Consider the following 18165-nt stretch of genomic DNA (forward strand, 5'->3'; position numbering starts at 1 on the left):
ATTGTCTGTCTTTATCTACCTACTCAGCTGTCCCTTCCTCCTCTAATTCCCCTCCCTCCCTCCATCTATCCATCCATCCATACATAAATTCTCTCCTTTCCCTTTCCTTATTGTAACTAGTCACAACACTCTTGTTGGAGAAATAAACATTTAGAGGACAATGCAGTTTAAAACATTAAAAAATATATATCTACTGAACAAAAATAGATGGGATGTATTAGTTGAACAATTAATTTAGGTAATTTAAATTGAACCTGTCATATGGCTGACATTCTTTTTTTTCTCTCTCAATGTTTTACTTTCTGCTTCTACCAATCATATTGAAAAACTATAGTATTTTTCCTTAGAAGAATAAGCTCTTAACAGCCACTCTTGGTTGTCAGTGTTTATTCTGTTTCTGTCCGTATCTTCTCTAGCATGTCTTTTTAGAGTCCAGAGGCTGTAAAAGAAAACTCAGTCTCCCCTGCTGCTTTGGGGCTGTGTTCTGCTGGCCAGCAGCCTAACTGAGGCGTGAGCATCTTGCTAAACAGTGTCCCCATCGTCTCAGTTTTGTAGTTGTTGAGAAGCACTTTATGCGGTGCCTGTAGGAGTTTCTCATCCTTGGATTCTCATGAGGGTGGGTTCTTGAATTCAAACGCTCCACTGACAGGATTCTGATTTCTTTCCTTCCTGGTTGGGGCCAAGGTGGCGGCTCCCCTGGTGGGCCAGTTCTGCAGTGTTCTGGGAAACATCCCAGGAGATCCAGGCTCAAGCTTGCTGCTCTTTTACTGTGTGAAGATCTAAAGCCCTGAGTTAAGTCATTTTCCTTTGAAATAGCTATCGAAGTTTTTATTTTCTGCCCTGAACCCTGACACCCAGACCTGCTGGGATCTCTTCCTGGAGGAAACCCACATGGTAAGAAGTCTGTGGTCCTTTTGCCCAGCAGGGGCCCTTTGCAGAAAATGAAGGGGACTAGTGGCTCCTTACCAGACTGCTGGTGGGAGCACCGCCTGGAGCTTGGTCACCCCTCCGTCTACAGGAACCAGGAACTGCACGTTGTTGAGGGCCACAGCCGTGGTCATTGCGTCTGTGTTGTACTTGTAATCTATGCGCAGGTCGGTGCTTGCCGGCTCACACCGCCAGTTCACTGCCAGGTTCAGAGGCGTGGACTGAATGCCCTGGGCCGACACCTTGCCAAAGACAGGAGAGAGAATAATTAAGGCTTGACCACGAATCTGAAACAAAACCAGAAGCTGTGATTCTCTTCCATTGGGATATTCTTAGATACAAAAATATCATAGTGCTGTTTATGCTGCTCACAAAAGAGCACTCAGTAAAGAAAAAAAAAAATCACCATGAATGGTGGCATGTGAGAGACAGCTGAGTGCTTCAAGTAGACTGTTACAGATTAAAACCATAAAGTCAATGGTGAAAATCTCTATAGCACTTCAGAGTTTACAATGTACTTTATGTCAATGAGTAAGCTGGTAGCACACTGGTTAGGAGCTGAGGCCAAGAAGGCAGATGTTCCTGGATGTGAGTTCTTTTTTTCTTTCTGTGTTTTTTAAAAAGTTGAAGTATAGATATAGTAATTCATAATTTTTAAAAGTTATACTTAATTTTTTTTTTTTTATCTTTTGGGGCTGTACCTGCAGCATATGGAGATTCCCAGGCTAGGGGGCAAACTGGAACTGCAGCTTCTGGCCTACGCCACAGCCATAGCAACTCCAGATCCAAGCCGCATGTGCCACCTACACCGAAGCTTATGGCAACACCAGATCCTTAACCCACTGAGCGGGGCCAGGGCTCGACCCCTGAATCCTCATGGATACTAGTTGGGCTCGTTGCTGCTGAGCCACAGTGGGAACTCCATAAAGGCTATACTTCACTTATAATTACTATAAAGCATCGGCTGTATTCCCAGCATTGTATAATACTATACCTTTTTTAATACCTAATAGTTTGTACCTCTTAATCCTCTAAGCCTATGTTGCCCCCCTTTCCCCCTCCCCTCTAGAAACCACTAGTTTGTTCTCTATACCCATGAGTCAGTTTCTTTCTTTCTTTCTTTTTTTTTTTTTTTTTTTGTCTTTTTGCCATTTCTTGGGCCGCTCCCGCAGCATATGGAGGTTCCCAGGCTAGGGGTCTCATCGGAGCCATAGCCACTGGCCTACGCCAGAGCCACAGCAACGCGGGATCCGAGCAACGTCTGACCTACACCACAGCTCATGGCAACGCCGGATCGTTAACCCCCTGAGCAAGGCCAGGGATCGAACCCGCAACTTCATGGTTCCTAGTCGGATGTGTTAACCACTGCGCCACGACAGGAACTCCAGTTTCTTTTTTGATATATTTACTACTTTGTTGTATTTTTAACTTATAAGTGATATGATACAGTTCTGTCTAACGTAATTCACTTAGAATAGTACCCTCCAAGTCCACCCATGTTGCTGCAAATGGCAAAATTTCATTCATTTTTATGGCTGAGTAGTATTCTACTGTATCTATACACCACATCTTCTTTATCCATTCATCTGTTGATAGGCACTTAGGTTGCTTCCGTATCTTGGCTTTTGTAAATAGTGCTGCTATGACTATCGGGGTACATGTATCTTTTCAAATTAGTGTTCTTGTTTTTTCAGATATATCTGGCTGTGAGTTCTGATTGCCACTTCCAAGCTGAGTGATCTTGGGCCAGTCACTGAACCTCTCTGTCCCTCAGTTATTTCCTCATCTGCCAAATGAAAACAACAATAACAATAATATTTACACCTACAGATGCTAGGAAGATTAAAGGAGATGTTTATATGAAAGAGTCATTGTAGCGCCTAGCACATAGGAAGGAACTAATGTTTTAATACATATTACTTAGTAATATCATCACATTTGCTCCTCACGAATCAGTGAGTTAGGCAAAGCAAGTTGCTATTACTTGAGATGTGCCAAAGCAAGGACATGAACCCAGGTTGTCTGACTGGCAGTGCTGCATTGTAATGTCTACTGCCAATTCTAGTTAGAATCTACTGTGAATGCGACCAAGGAAAAGCCAGGTTTGAACAATCAACAAAAAGTTATATAAAGACAATAATAACAACTTGAATCCTGGGTCTGCAGTGACAAATTTGCAATGTTATTATTTCTGTGTACCTGTCAAGTACACACACACTGTAGGGGTCAAGTGGGTGGGGTCTGTGCCCTTGCACGTTTATTCATGAAGTATGAGTTTTGCTGATTTTCAAGCATACAAACTGCTCTTTACTGGCCTCGCAATGCCTGAGCATATGGACACCACGGGGAAGGCTCCTGAAGGCAGGCTGTGCTTACAAGGTTAGCATGGCTGCTGCAGAAACAAACCCAGAAATGGATTCTTTTATAAAATGACAGACATGGCTTTCAATGACATAATTTTACTTAGATAACCATTATAATAAAAGTTTTAAAACTTTATAATAAACTCCACAATAAGCCTTATAATCAAGTTTTTTCCTTTTCTTTTCTTTTTTTCTCACAGCTGCACCTGCGGCACATGGAAATTCTTGGGTCAGGGGCTGAGTCGGAGGTGCTGCTCCAGCCTATATCACAGGTACGGCAATACCAGATCCAAGCAACATCTGCGACCTATGCCACAGCTTGTGGCAACAGGGGATCCTTAACTCACTGAGCGAGACCAGGGGTCAAACCTGCATCCTCACAGACACTAAATTGGGTTCTTAACCCACTGAGCCACAATGGGAGCTCCAATAATACAGTTTTTAAAATTTAAATATTTTTCACAACACAGTCCTCTGCAGACGAGCTTTTATTTAGAAGTCTGTTATTTAAGATAGCTCAAAAGCCCAGCAGCCTCACACTCCCCGCCCTGTCTGTGTACTCTGTTCTGAGCAGGAGGTCTCAACTTCACAGCAGTTCCTACGCTCCACGAGAAGTTTTATGGATGTATGATTGTCCTGGTTACTGCGATGCTACCGGGGGCCAGAAAGTAGACACACTGTGATTTGAGGGCTATCTCACAAAACCATGCCTCCCACAGAATCCCTTGCATTGTTTTTTTGTTTGTTTTTTGTCTTTTTTGTCTTTTCTAGGGCTGCTCCTGCAGCACATGGCGGTTGCCAGGCTAGGGGTCCAATCGGAGCTGTAGTCACCGGCCTACGCCAGAGCCACAGCAACGCGGGATCCGAGCCGCGTCTGCAACCTACACCACAGCTCCCGGCAATGCCGGATTCTTAACCCACTGAGCAAGGGCAGGGATCAAACCCACAACCTCATGGTTCCTAGTCGGATTCGTTAACCACTGCGCCACGACAGGAACTCCAGAATCCCCTGCATTGTTGAAAAACAATAACAACAACACAACTACACAACAACAAAAGGGATTCCTCCATTTGTTTCTGCTGTGCCACAACGGGAACTCCATTTTTTTTTTTTTGCTCTGAGGGATGGCAGGCCTAGGGCTACTTGTAGCTCACAAAGTATTTCAAAATATGCTAGGTTGCTAGCTCCTTACAACCTATGAAATACCTACGTGGGAATCTTTTTATCTTTTTTTCTTTCCTTTTCTTTATGGCTGCACCTGCGGCACATGGAGGTTCCCAGGCTAGGGGTTCAATCGGAGCTGCAGCTGCTGGCCTACACCACAGCCACAGCAACACCAGATCTGAGCCTCCCCTGCGACTTACACCACAGCTCACAGCAACGCTGGACTCCTAACCCACCAAGCAAGGCCAGGGATCGACCCTGCAACCTCGTGGTTCCTAGTCGCCATGACGGGAACCCCGTTTTTTATCTTTATTTACAGATGAGGAAACTGAGGCTCAGTGCCCAAGGTGAGTGGACGGTAGGAAGCTGACTTAATTCCAGAATTCAGTCGCTTGCTTACATTTTAATACTTTTCACCAAGCTCAGAAGCCATAGGTGAATTCTGTCTACTTTCAAGGTTTTGTTATCATGTCCAAAGCTTAGGTAATACTATTCTTACCTGGAAAACATATTCATTTGCATTTCTGTGAAATGTACCATCACATAGACACTTCATGTTCAATAGTTTCTTTACAATATAAATCAGTGGTTTTCAATCGATAGGGTGGATTATATTCACTTGGAGGACTTGTAAAAATACATATATCTCAGTTGCACTCTGAACCAATTAAATCAGAATCTCTGGGAGTGTTAGGGCCCAGAAGGTATCCCTGTCTCTCTCTCTATTTCTAGCCTCTCCCCCTCCGCATCCCCATCTCTATTGTCTATAAATAGATTTTTATTACAGATGTCTATTTCTCTCTGTATTGATCCATAATTAGCACTAGTTCAGAACCAGCACTTGTTTATAACTTCCCTGGTGATTGCAAAGTGCACTCATGTTTGAGATGCACTGATTTTTAAAAAATTAATTTTATTGCTTTAGTAGAGTCTTATTTTATTTAAATTAAAAAAATTAAAGTATGGTTAATTTACAGTGTTGTGTAATTTCTGTTGTGTAATTTCTGCTGTACAGCAAAATCATTCATATATACATATATATATATTCTTTCTTTTTTGTTTTTGTCTTTTTGCCATTTCTTGGGCCGCTCCTGTGGCATATGGAGGTTCCCAGGCTAGGGGTCCAATCGGAGCTGTAGCCGCCAGCCTACACCAGAGCCACAGCAATGCGGGATCCAAGCCGCGTCTGCGACCTACATCACAGCTCACGGCAACGCCGGATCGTTAACCCACTGAGCAAGGACAGGGATCGAACCTGCAACCTCATGGTTCCTAGTCAGATTCGTTAACCACTGTGCCACGATGGGAACTCCTATATTCTTTTTTATATTCTTTTCCATTGTGATCTATCCCAAGAGATTGGATATAGTTCCCTGTGCTATCCCGCAGGACATCACTGCCTTTTCATTTTAAATGTGATCGTTTGTATCTACTAACCCCAAACTCCCAGCCCCTCCCCTCCCCTTTGGCAACCACAAGTCTGTTCTCTATTTCTGTAAGTCCATTTCTGCTGTGTAGACAGGTTCATTTGTGCCATATTTTAGATTCCACATGTAAGTGATATCATGGTATTTGTCTTTCTCTTTCTGACTTACTTCACTTAGTAGAGTAATCTCTAGTTGCATATATGTTGCTGAGAATGGCATTATTTCATTCCTTTTTATGGCTGAGTAGAGATGCACAGATTTCTGTTAAAAGTATAACTTTCAAAAATAATAATTTTGTTTCCTCATCTTAAGCAAAATAATTTGAGCATATTTAATCACAAAAATTACAATGCACTAAAAAGAACCTAGGAGAGCAAGTGATTGGGAATCAGTGGGATACTCAGGCTCTATAGAATCCTGGTTTGAAATAGGTTTATTTATTAGGTCAGTAATAATCTGGAGTCAAGGGCAGTCTTAAGCACAAAAAGAAAGTCCTCCTATCTTATACTGGGATGTGCCAAACATTCTGTTAACAGTAAAAACTTTCCTAACAAAGTTTCATTAGAATTGATTTCATAGGACTATCACATGATGAAAAAACACCAGGTACTTATATTTAATCATTTAATGCTCTTTACAAAACCACAGTGAGCTAGTCTGTCAATATTTGTAATCTTAACTGAAGTAATTTTCTGCAAAGTCATCTTTGTGGCATCTTAATAAAATGTTTTACTTGTAAGTTTAAACTCATGAAGATAGGTATGGATAGTCTTGTCACTAAATGGCCTCCAAATAGTCTTTCAAGGTTCCTATTTTCTTAAAAATTATAGCTTTTAAATAATATTGAGGGAAATGTTAGTTTATGGACTTTTACTTAATGCTAGGTATGTTAGAACATACATTTGTAATGTGAGAGACACCCCGATCATATAAATAGGCTTACCTGATATTTGAGCATGTCCACATTATAATATGTAGCCTGGGGTTTTTGTTCTGATACTTTCTTGAGGTGAGTCATCAAATTTGGCATGTTTACCCAGAACTCCTTGGTATTGGCTTCATTTTGGGTATTATCACTATTCAATTGGGAAGAAAAAAAATGATTGAGTGACAAGCATGCTTCGTGACAAACATAAACTACACCACACCAAAAAAGCATCTTAGCAAATGGTCCTCTGATTTCTGTATCCGTCTTTGGCAATTTGTAGAGGTTATATTATTCACAATAGTGTAGTTTTAGTACAATCGCAGTTCTGAATGGTATTGCGTTAATAGATTAATTCCCATAGGGAGGCATTATTGTATTGCTATAAATCTCAGTGAGTACCCAGGAATATTAACCAATCAGTGTGATAATTGGTTGCTTTAAAGAGTGAATTATTTATTAACCCGAATTTAATAGCTCTTTCTACATCACCACCGTTTCCTCTGAATTAGTCGGTTAATGCAATCAAGGAGCTGAGTACATTGATTTTCTTTTGGACTTATTTGAAGGGCAGTTTCCCAGAAATTACTGAGTTAAATATTTGGCCACATATAAGCATAGTCTTTCTCTCCAACTGAGGAGAAAAGGGTGATACGAAAATTACCATGCCAGCTTTTTAGCATCCATACTATTTCATCTAAGAGCACCTAGATCATAAAAAGTCACCTAACTTAGAAGATGATCCTGGAATTTAAGAGATAATAAGAATGGTAGTTACACTAGAGTGTATAGTTTTTTTTTTTGTTTTTTGTTTTTTTTTTTTACCACACCTGTGGCATGTGGAAATTTCCGGAGGCCATGGATGGACTCTGCACCACAGTAGTGCCAACACCAGATCCTTAACCTGCAGAGCCACCAAGGACCTCCCATGCAGTCTTGATGAACTGAGGACTTTGTATTTCTATGAGAGTTGTCGGCTTTGCTCAGAGACCTGTTCTCAGGCCACTTGCCCCATGTCTCTTCAAAGGTTTATCTCAATGGCAAAAAGAACCAGGCAAGAGTGTGCAAAGCACCTGTTCCCTTCCCACACGACTAGGAACCTGAGGGCCCAAGTGAGTTAATATCTGACTGGCATCACTTTTAGAATTAATTCTCTATAATACTGTAACAGTGGCTGTAATTTTGGCACCTAGGCCCTCTGTTACATATATTATAAACTATTTCATTAAAATTCACCCTGCAAAGGAAGAATTATCTTCCTATTTATTTATTTATTTTAGGGCCGCACCCATGGCGTATGGAGGTTCCCAGGCTAGAGGCCCAATCGGAGCTGCAGTTGCCGGCCTACACCACAGCCACAGCAATGCCAGATCCAAGCCACCTCTGTGACCTACACCACAGCTCATGGCAACGCTGGACTCCTAACCATGGAGCAAGGCCAGGGATCAAGCCCACGTCCTCATGCATACTAGTTGGGTTATCGCTGAGCCCCAATGGGAGCTCCATCTTCCTTTTTAAAGATAAATAAATGTTACAAAAAGAGAAAATCAGCGGTTAGGAAGGTAGAAGGGTGATAGCGATGAGGTGATAAAGGCAGATCGAAAGAAGGTTCCTGTGATTCAGCCTCCAGAAGTCAAACAAATCAAGAAACGAGGGCCTTGGAGTTCCCGTCGTGGCACAGCGGAAATGAATCTGACTAGGAACCATGAGGTTGTGGGTTCCATCCCTGGCCTCGCTCAGTGGGTTAAGGATCTGGCGTTGCCATGAACTGTGGTGTAGGTCGAAGACGTAGCTCAGATCCGGGGTTGCTGTGGCTGTGGTGCAGGCCGGCAGCTATAGCTTTGATTAGACTCCTAGCCTGGGAACCTCCATATACCTTGGGTGCGGGCCTCTGAGGGCCTTAAAACTGCTCCTGGTCTGTTAGGAGGGAGTGATGGGGTCGGGGGTGGGGAGCAAGTCTCAGCATGACCCATAGGCTTCTGCTGTGCCCGATAGAGGTTGTTGAGCACACAGCAAAGCCCTATGACTCTGGGCAGGGAGGAGGTGAATGGAAAAGACCTCTGGCCCCTGGACTTTGCTCCTGCTAAGCTAAGGATGCTGATCTAAAATGTTATTCAAAGCATCCATGTTACCCAGGGCTTCCAGAGTGGCAGCTACACAAGGAGGCAGGAGATAAACTTAAGAGAGGTTCAGCAAAATTAAGTAATTTACTAAAGTTTGAATGGCCAATAAGTGACTGAGTCAGGATTCTAGCCCAGGTCAGTTCTACTGCAGGTCATACTCTCCCACTATATCAAAACAGGTGTGGAATGAATATCCAGCAACATGTCATTAACTTGTGTTAAATAAATCTGAATAACTGAGAAAAATCTCAGTTGTATGTGTAGTAACAAAATAAGCTAAGTTATATGTCTGTGATGAATCCTCGGAGAACTTGCTTTAATATATCCAATCTTTTGGGATAGAACATGATGGAAGATAGTATGAGAAGGTATAGAAAAATAGAGTCATGAGAAATACAGTCACATACATATGTATGACTGGGTCACTATGCTGTAGAGCAGAAATTGACACAACCCTGTAAATCAACTATACTTTAGCAAAAATTTTAAAAAATGGTCAAGAAGGAAGCTTTGCCAATCAAGAGTTTTCAGAGATGCAATGTTTGCATGCTTAAAAGGCTTGAGAATTCTTTGGTTTAAGGATGGGTCCTGAACATGCTTTGCAAGCAAACTCCTTTCATAAAGGAAAAGTAGAAGGACATCTGAATTCATTCCCTGTCAGAGGGATTGCAAACCCAAATGTCCCCAGGGGCCAAGCTGGTAACCTAATTAAGTCTTTCAGTAATGATAACAGAGGATTGGCTAGGGGTAAGACGACAGATAAAGAAAGGTTTGAATTGCATTTGAGAATAGTGCTTGGTTCCATTGCCCTTTTTGTTTCTTTGTTTGTTTTTTAGGCTACACTCATGGCATATGGAAGCTTCCAGAAAGTTCCCAGTTCCCAGCTGCAGCTGCTGGCCTACGCCACAGCCACAGCAACGGGCAATCTGTGACCTATGTCACAGCTCACAGCAATGCCAGATCCTTAACCCAATGAGCAAGGCCAGGGATTGAACCGGAGTCCACATGGATACTAGTCTGGTTCATTAATGCTGTGCCACATTGGGAACCCCTCCATTGCTTTTTAAAACCTAGGTGTAGCAGGGGTGGTGGAGCAACGCTACATAACCAAACAAATAGGCTCTAGGACTAATGGGTCACCAGTCATAGCCCTGACATAAGAATCAAATAGTTGGAGTTAATAAAGTCCAAATCAAGGAGGATTTTTGTTTTTGTTTTGTTCAAAATATAATATAAGGGTCCAGACAATGTTTTGTCAAACAAACATGTTCAGACTGATATTTAACTCAATTAATAAGACTGCTGCATTAATATAAGCATTAAACGCTTACATATATGCCCATTTGGCAGCATAACTGCCTAAAAATACAACCAAAATGATGACTCTTGCACCAATGATATTTACAAACAAGCTGGTGAGATGGTGGCACCTCATTGCTAATTTCAGATGGAGGAACCTAGAAATATAAAATTAGCTGTCTCGAAGTGCACATGGAAAACACAGAGGGAAACAGAAATAAGAAGCTGCTGATTTCCAATCTTGATCATTTCACATTCATTTTTCATACAATGGGTAAGCATTTCATTCATATTTATTTACTTATCTATTTCTGTATTTATTGCTTTTTAGGGCTGCACCCATATAGCGTATGTAAGTTCCCAGGCTAGGGGTCGAATCAGAGCCGCAGCTGCTGGTCTTATAACCACAGCCACAGCAACAGCTCGGGATCCGAGCCATGCCTGCGACCTACACCACAGCTCATGGCAATGCCGGCTCCTTAATCCACTGAGAGAGGCCAGGGATTGAACCCACGTCGTCATGGATACGAGTCAGATTCATTTCTGCTGAGCCACAATGGGGACTCCCCTCTTTCACATTGTTAAACCTGGAGTCAAGTTTGCCAGTTAAGCCATCACAAGGATCAAAGGGAAGGAGGTGATCTTGATCATCACCTGAAAGACCTTGACTTTTTTCACCGCTGGAGTTTCACTCAGTCAAGAGAGTGACTATATTGGTCCTCAAATTCCAAATACCAATAAGCTGTAGTTATTTCTACATAAAGAAGCAGCTTGATAAACTGCTTTATAGTTGAACTCTTCATTCACGCAACACAATCCAGTCCTTATCAGGCACGGGGGAAGGCACTGAGGCTGTGGTCGTGAACTCATGGATGTGTTTTACTGTCTAGTGGGAGAGATGGATGAAAGAAGAAATTGACAGGTAATTGTTAGTTCTTAGTACGTGGGACAAAGCGAAGAATAGGGAACCTTCAGAGAAGTACCACAGCTACTGATTTAGTTTGGGAGGAGAGCGGGGAGGTCAGCAGAGGCTGCGAGGAGCTGAGATCTGAAAGATGAGTAGGAGTCTAGGGACGAAAGGTGGACATCCTCTTGGAGGCAGAGAGAACACAGCCCTGCTGTGGGAAAGGACTTAGTCTGTGCCTAAGACTGGCCAGTCTGGCTGGAGCTGCAAGGGTTCTGAAGAGGATGATGGGAGATGAGCACAGACAGACGAGCGGGAGTGGATGGCTCAGGGCCGGGAGGTAAGGGTCACACGTTTGGATTCTGGTCCAGAGGCAACGTGAAGCCATCAGAGTACTACGAGTGAGGACAACGCGATTTAGCTCAAAAAAGGTCATCTGGCCATTGTGTGTAGGAGGGAGGCACGGTTGGATGCAGGGAGGGAAGGAGGAAAGCAGATGCTGCGGTCCAGGGAAATGAGAGTCAGAATTTGGATAGGAGAGTTCACGATAAAGGGGAAAAGTGGCCGTGTTAGAGAGAGATTTTTAGATGGAATATCAGGACTTGATGAAGGAAAAAACTGTCAAGAATGACTTTTTTGTTCTCATGGTCATCAAATTTGGTTTTGAAATTTGTCACTTTGGTCCTGTTTTATAAATAGGTTATTTTGTATCATATAACATAGAATCTAGTGGATAATTTTTTTTTTGCCTTTTCTAGGGCCTCTCCTGCAGCATATGGAGGTTCCCAGGCTAGGGGTCGAATCGGAGCTGTAGCCTCTGGCCTACGCCAGAGCCACAGCAACGTGGCATCCGAGCCGCGTCTGCAACCTACACCACAGCTCATGTCAATGCCAGATCCTTAACCCACTGAGCAAGGCCAGGGATTGAACCCGAAACCTCATGGTTCCTAGTCGGATTCATTAACCACTGCGCCATGACGGGAACGCCTAGTTTTTAACAGCATGTATATGTGTGTTGTGTGAATGCGCACATATGCGTATATGACAAAGACATCCCATTCAGATTTAATAGGAAATGTGACAAAGTGTTTTTCACAGAAACAAATTCACATAAGCTTCTTTGATGCCATGCGTGTAAAGTTCCACCAAAATAATTACCATTACAAGACAATGAAATTAATGTTTCACAGAGAGATTTTCAAGCTTATGCGAAGAGACGCTCACAGCTCAAATGTCATTTGATTCTAAAGGGGGCTAATACAACAAATGGATTTTATTTCTTTTATTGGGCTCATTTCCTACCATCTTCATCCACTGCCTACCAATGATAAGCAAGCAGAGAGTGAATGCATTTACTCTAAAGGTCTCTTTAGCCACTTGAGACAGTTGGCCATAAAATACATATATGTACACACACAATCACCCACCAAATACTTTGACAGCTAACAAAGTTCTGGGTTTGCATCTCTGGACGTATCTCAGCCGTGGCCGTTTTTCTACAGTGCTTCTCTCTTCCTCATCTACGTATAAAGTGCTAAGCTACGCATATCTCTAAAAAAATGTGTGCAAAATATATTTACCAGCAGAGAAGTTGGGGATTTGGCAGGACGTGTTCTAACCTGCTGAAATTTATCACCCGGAAAGTCAGAGCAGCTGGTGATGGGTTGTTGGCAAAGTGTCTGGTGATGCCGGCAGGAAAGGACAACACCATTTCTCCAGTAATCTTCACGATACATCTGGCGCGTCACAACACGTGAGAGGAAAGAGAGGAAACCCAGGTCAGCATGCTGTGAATCAAAGCAGTTGCGAAAAGCAAAAATTTCTGTGATGATACGACTCAGCGGAAAAGCAGACAAGTAAGCTCTTCCAATTCACTCTAAACTGCTAACACAGTTCTCAGACCTGAGGGCTCAAAGGTTTGTTTTAACACGGATCCAAAAAAAAGTGGCTATTTTGTTGAAGATGTTTTTTTGGACTGTATGATGAAAAATGCAGCTTTTCTCTTTCTGTGGAAAAGTCTGTATGCTCACCTCAAAGAGAGTCATTTATAGTGGTTCACACACTGTCTCTTGTTGATTTCTGAATTGTTGGCAGCGTATGTGAATATACTAAATTGCACCATGTTATCACACTATTTATCAGGGCTTAGTTTCTGAGTAGCATGACTTGAGCATGTTTTTTTATGGGCTCGCAGATGCGGCTTGGATCCCACATTGCTGTGGCTGTGGCATAGGCCGGGAGCCGTAGCTCTGATTTGACCCCTAGCCTGGGAACGTCCACATGCTGCAGTGCGGCCCTAAAAAGACAAAAAAAAAGGGGCGGTTTTATTGATGTATAGTTGATATGTAATAACTGGCACTTATTTATAGTGTAAAATTTCATAATTTCTGACATAACGTATACCTGTAAAACCATCACACAATCAAGACAATCAAGAGAGCCCACATCCCTAAAAGTTTCCTCCTGTGTTTTGTCTTCCTCTCTCCTGCCTTTCTCCATCCTTTCCTTCCCTGTCCCTTGGCAACTGCTAATGTTTCTGACACTACCTATTAATTTGCACTTTCTAAAATTTTCTATATACAGAATCACAAGTGTGATTTTGGCGGGGGGGAGAGGATCTGGCTCATTCCACTCAGCATAATTATTTTGAGATTCATCTCTGTCGTGTGTGACTCAATAGTTGATGCCTTTTCATTGCTGGGTAGGTAGCATATGGACATACCACGGGTTTTGAAAAATTCATTCACTTGTTAAAGAACATTTGGATTCTTTCCATTTTTTTGGTTTGTTTTTTTTTTTTTGCCTATTAGAAATAACGCTGTGATGAATATGTGTGTACAAGTCTGGGTCCGGACACTTGCTCTCCGTTTTCTTGGATAAATATGTAGGAGCGCAATGGCTGGATCACGCTGAACTTTTAAAGAAACCGCCAAATTGTTTTAAGTGGAAAATACAGCTGGGTATGAGAGGTTCAGTTCTTCAACATTCTCACCAAAATTTGGTAGGATCTGTCTTTTTAAGTTTAGCCATTCTAGTAGGTGAGTAATGGTATTTCATTATTGTTTTAATCTGCATTTCTCTAGTCGCTAAGGATCTTAAGCATCTTTTCATGTGCTGATTCATCATCAGTTGTCTACTTGGGTTAAGTCTGCTCAGATTTTCTGCCAAGTTTTTAAATTGAGTTTTCTGTTCTCTCATTGAATTTTGAGGGGTTTTTGTACATTTTGGATACAAATAATTTGTCAGATAATGCTTTGCAAAGATTTATTTCCTAGTCTGTGGCTAATTTCTTCCTTTATTTTAGGCGTAACTTTGAAGAGCAGAAGTTTTTAATTTATCAATTTATTCTTTTATGGGTTGTAGCTAATTAGTTTATTCTTTTGAAGTCTTATCTGAGAAATCTTTGCTACACCCAGGGTCACAAAAATTTCACCCATGTTTTATTCTAGAATTTTGCAGGTTTTTTTTTTTTTGTCTTTTTGCCATTTCTTGGGCCGCTCCAGTGGCATATGGAGGTTCCCAGGCTAGGGGTCAAATTGGAGCTGTAGCTGCCAGCCTATGCCACAGCCACAGCAATGTGGGATCCAAGCCACATCTGCGACCTACACCACAGCTCACGGCAACGCCAGATCCTTAACCCACTGAGCAAGGGCAGGGATCGAACCCGCAACCTCATGGTTCCTAGTCGGATTCGTTAACCACTGAGCCACGATGGGAACTCTAGAATTTTGCAGTTTTATATTTAGCTTTGTAATCCATTTTTCAGTTAACTTTTATATGTTTCCTGTGAGGTAGGGTCCAAGTTCATTTTTTAGTGTGTAGACGTGGATATCTAATAGTTCTAACACCATTTGTTGAATTTATCCACTTGACAATTGTATTGAAATTCCGTTGTACATATATGTGTGGGTCTATTTCTAAAGTCTTTCTTTTGTTCCACTGATCTATTTTGTCTGTCTTTACACCAATATCCCACTGTCTTGATTACTGTGGCTTTAAAATCATTCTGAAATCAAGTAGCATTACTTCATCCACTTTGGTTTTTTTTCAAAGTTGTTTTGGCTAATGTAAGTCCTTTGTGTTTCCACGTGAAGTTTACAATCAATGTGTCAATTTCTACATAAAATCAACATAGTTCTAATTCACCCTTTACTGCCTGCTCTGATAGAGTCTTGGGCCCTGAATATATTTTTTGTTTGCCTATAGGCATTATGTTACACTTTGTCAGTAGAGGGCGCTAGAGAGACATTGCAGAAAGAGTTTTTTTTTTTTTTTTTTTTTTTTTTTTTCTTCCTGCTTCCAGTGTGCAGGCTAGACAGGATCCTGCGGTACTCAAGGCTTATCTAGACCTAGGCTCTTGCAGTGCAAGAAGCATGGGGCACCCCCAGTGGGTGGGTACCACAACCCATGTGGCTTTGTTAGTGCCCGGTAATACTGGTAAGCTTCCATAGCCTCTTGCTCCTGAGGTAGATGTGGCTGGGCTGCCCCAATGCCCAGCTCCTTTAATGCCAATAGGGTCCTTAAACTGTCATATGCACACCTTTACAGCCAACTTCTGTAGGGCGCAGTGATCGGCAATACCCACTGCCATTAGCTTCCTTGGGCAGCCCCCTCAGCCAGTTGTACAGTGCTGTGTGTCTGTGTGAGACACCTCCTATGGATAGTTGGGATTCTGCTGGGCTCTGCCTATGCCACGGCCTGGAAACTCTCCAGGAAGTCACACCTCACCTCTCAGGGGTCACACTGTCCTTCACCCAAGGCCCTGAGTCTTACAAATCATTGTTTCATATGGTGTGTCTGTTTTTGAAGTAGTTTCAGGCAGAAGGGTAAACTGGTCCCTTGTCACAAGACATGTTTCTACAATATTTTCTTAGCCTCTTTGCTGAAAACTCCATCTTGTCCTGCTTTACTTTACCCCATCTTCCTGCTTGAAAAACAGTTGCAGTTCTGGTGAACGACTTAAGATTAAGCACAAAGACCTAAAGGCATAAGTTATTCATAGGGTCAGCTGAATGAGGACATAAGGCATTGGTCTAGGCACGCCGGACCTGTGCAGATTGGCACGCCGTTTGCACAAGCATGATAGGTCCTCTGAAGAAGAAGAGAAAGAGGAACCTCATGGCCCCAAGTGGTTTATGAGCGGTCGTTAGCAGAATATGCATTAGCAAAGAGAACCAAGGTGCAAACCTAGGCATGCAGGGTTGCCTCAGAGAAGCATGCCCTTTCTGGAAGCACAGTGAGGATTCTCTGAAATGCTAGGCATAGATAGCTGATGCCAAGCTTCCTCAAATGCTAATGATTGTTAAATGCCTAAAGGTCAGAGTAAAAGCTTAACCTTCTACCAGCTATGTGACTTTTAAAATAATAAAAGAACTTATAATAATAAAAAAAAAACCCTATATCCTCTACCCATAGCCCCTCCTCACTTGACATCATCCTCAAGAGCACAATAAAAACGGTGTGGTTTCTTGAGGTGGTGCTCTTGGTCCCTGAGACCTCGAGTCCCCCCGGTTCCCACCTTTACTTAAGATAAATGTGTCTGTGTCTTGTTTTATGTTAACTTTTTTCCTTGAGTTTCACAGCACCCGTTCTTCAGCCCCATCTTGCTGAGCTGGTCTCAGCAGTCCCTGTTACTCCACCTTGACCAGAAGCAGAAATCTCAGAAGAATTATTCTTCTTTGGGAATTGGTAAATATTTAAAAATGAGTGAACTTATTTACGACTTCCCTATGCATCTGGATAACTGACCCTTGTACCATTTTTATAACTTTAAGTTCAAGAGTGTACTTTCTAGGGAAACTCAGGTTAATAAATGAAAACTTTGCTCACCCTTGAATATAGGAAACTCTGTTTGCTCCTCAGTTACTCTGTACACTGTGTACCTGTGACTGATGAGACATGAGGGGCTCAGGGGAGATGGTAACTTGTGTGCGAGTTCCTGTCATGGCTCAGCAGTGACCAACCTGACTAGAATCCATGAGGACTCGGGTTCGATCCCTGGCCTCACTCAGTGGGTTAAGAATCTGGCGCTGCCGTGAACTGTGGTGTAGGTCGCAGACACAGCTTGGAGTTGGTGCTGCTGTGGCTCTAGTGTAGGCTGGCAGCTGCAGCTCTGATTCAACCCCTAGGCTGGCGACCTCTATATGTCACAGTGCGGCCCTAAAAGAGACAGAAAAAAACAGCTTGTGTGAAGAACTGCTCTAACCTTGTAAATACAAGGCTGGGTGTGGGGTAGAGGTGGAGGCAGATGAGCTTTCTAAAGTTACCATGCGTCACCTCCTCCCCACTCAGATATTACCGTCCGCCACGCTGATCTATTCCGGGTGAGAATTTCGGTTTCTGGACCTTTTCCCCTCCATTGCTCCTAGAGAATATTACCGATCTCCCAGTTTGGAGCCAAGTCTGCTGTCTTCCTTCTCTATCTTTGGGATCCACCAGCCTTGCTTGAGTTATTGGTGCTGAATTGGTGCTAAGCCTGGACTTCCCCTTAAGCTGAGTCTCCTCTTTAAAAAGACTGTTGACGTGTAGTTGATTTATAACACTGTGTTAACATCTGCTGCCTGAGTCTACTCTTGATGTTTTTCAATATGCAAACGTGAAAAATGTTTGACAGCTCTAGGAAAAAAAATCAGTTTGAGTACTTGTTAAATTGGATATAGTACCTACCGTCACTCAGTATATTGCTGTTAGCAGTGGTGACGCAATTTTTTTTTTTTTTTTTTTTTGGTCTTTTTAGGGCTGCATCTGTGCCATATGGAGGTTCCCAGGCTAGGGGTCGAATCGGAGCTGTAGCCGCCGGCCTACGCCACAGTCACAGCAACGCAGGATCTGAGCCACGTCTGCGACCTACACCACAGCTCATGGCAATGCGGGATCCTTAACCCACTGAGCAAGGCCAGGGATGAAACCTGCAACCTCATGGTTCCTAGTCAGATTCGTTTCCGCTGCGCCACGATGGGAACTCCTCAAGTGGTTTTTAACTAGTAAGGAATCTACTTAGTTTCTTTTCCAAGTTACTCAAAATTAAATCTC

The 18165-nt window shown here is 42.6% G+C and overlaps 1 protein-coding gene across 50 annotated transcripts in view; it reads right to left on the reverse strand.

Moving 5' to 3' along the window:
* The window catches only part of SGIP1 (SH3GL interacting endocytic adaptor 1), a 228031-nt gene that overhangs the window by 3474 nt on the left and 206392 nt on the right, over positions 1-18165 (reverse strand). For all 50 annotated transcript variants that reach the window (XM_084964790.1, XM_084964789.1, XM_084964776.1 and 47 more), the window contains 3 exons: positions 12714-12869; positions 6826-6958; positions 967-1169 (listed from right to left, as the gene is read on the reverse strand). In XM_084964790.1, the coding sequence (XP_084820916.1) occupies positions 967-1169; positions 6826-6958; positions 12714-12869 (492 nt within the window). The remainder of the gene's footprint in view (positions 1-966; positions 1170-6825; positions 6959-12713; positions 12870-18165) is intronic.

The sequence above is a fragment of the Sus scrofa genome, chromosome 6 (genome assembly GCF_054392235.1).
Source record: "Sus scrofa isolate SSC_HxYL_T2T_F1_AM1 chromosome 6, Sscrofa_HxYL_maternal_Yorkshire_Landrace_v2.0, whole genome shotgun sequence".
Taxonomy (NCBI): Eukaryota; Metazoa; Chordata; class Mammalia; order Artiodactyla; family Suidae; genus Sus; species Sus scrofa.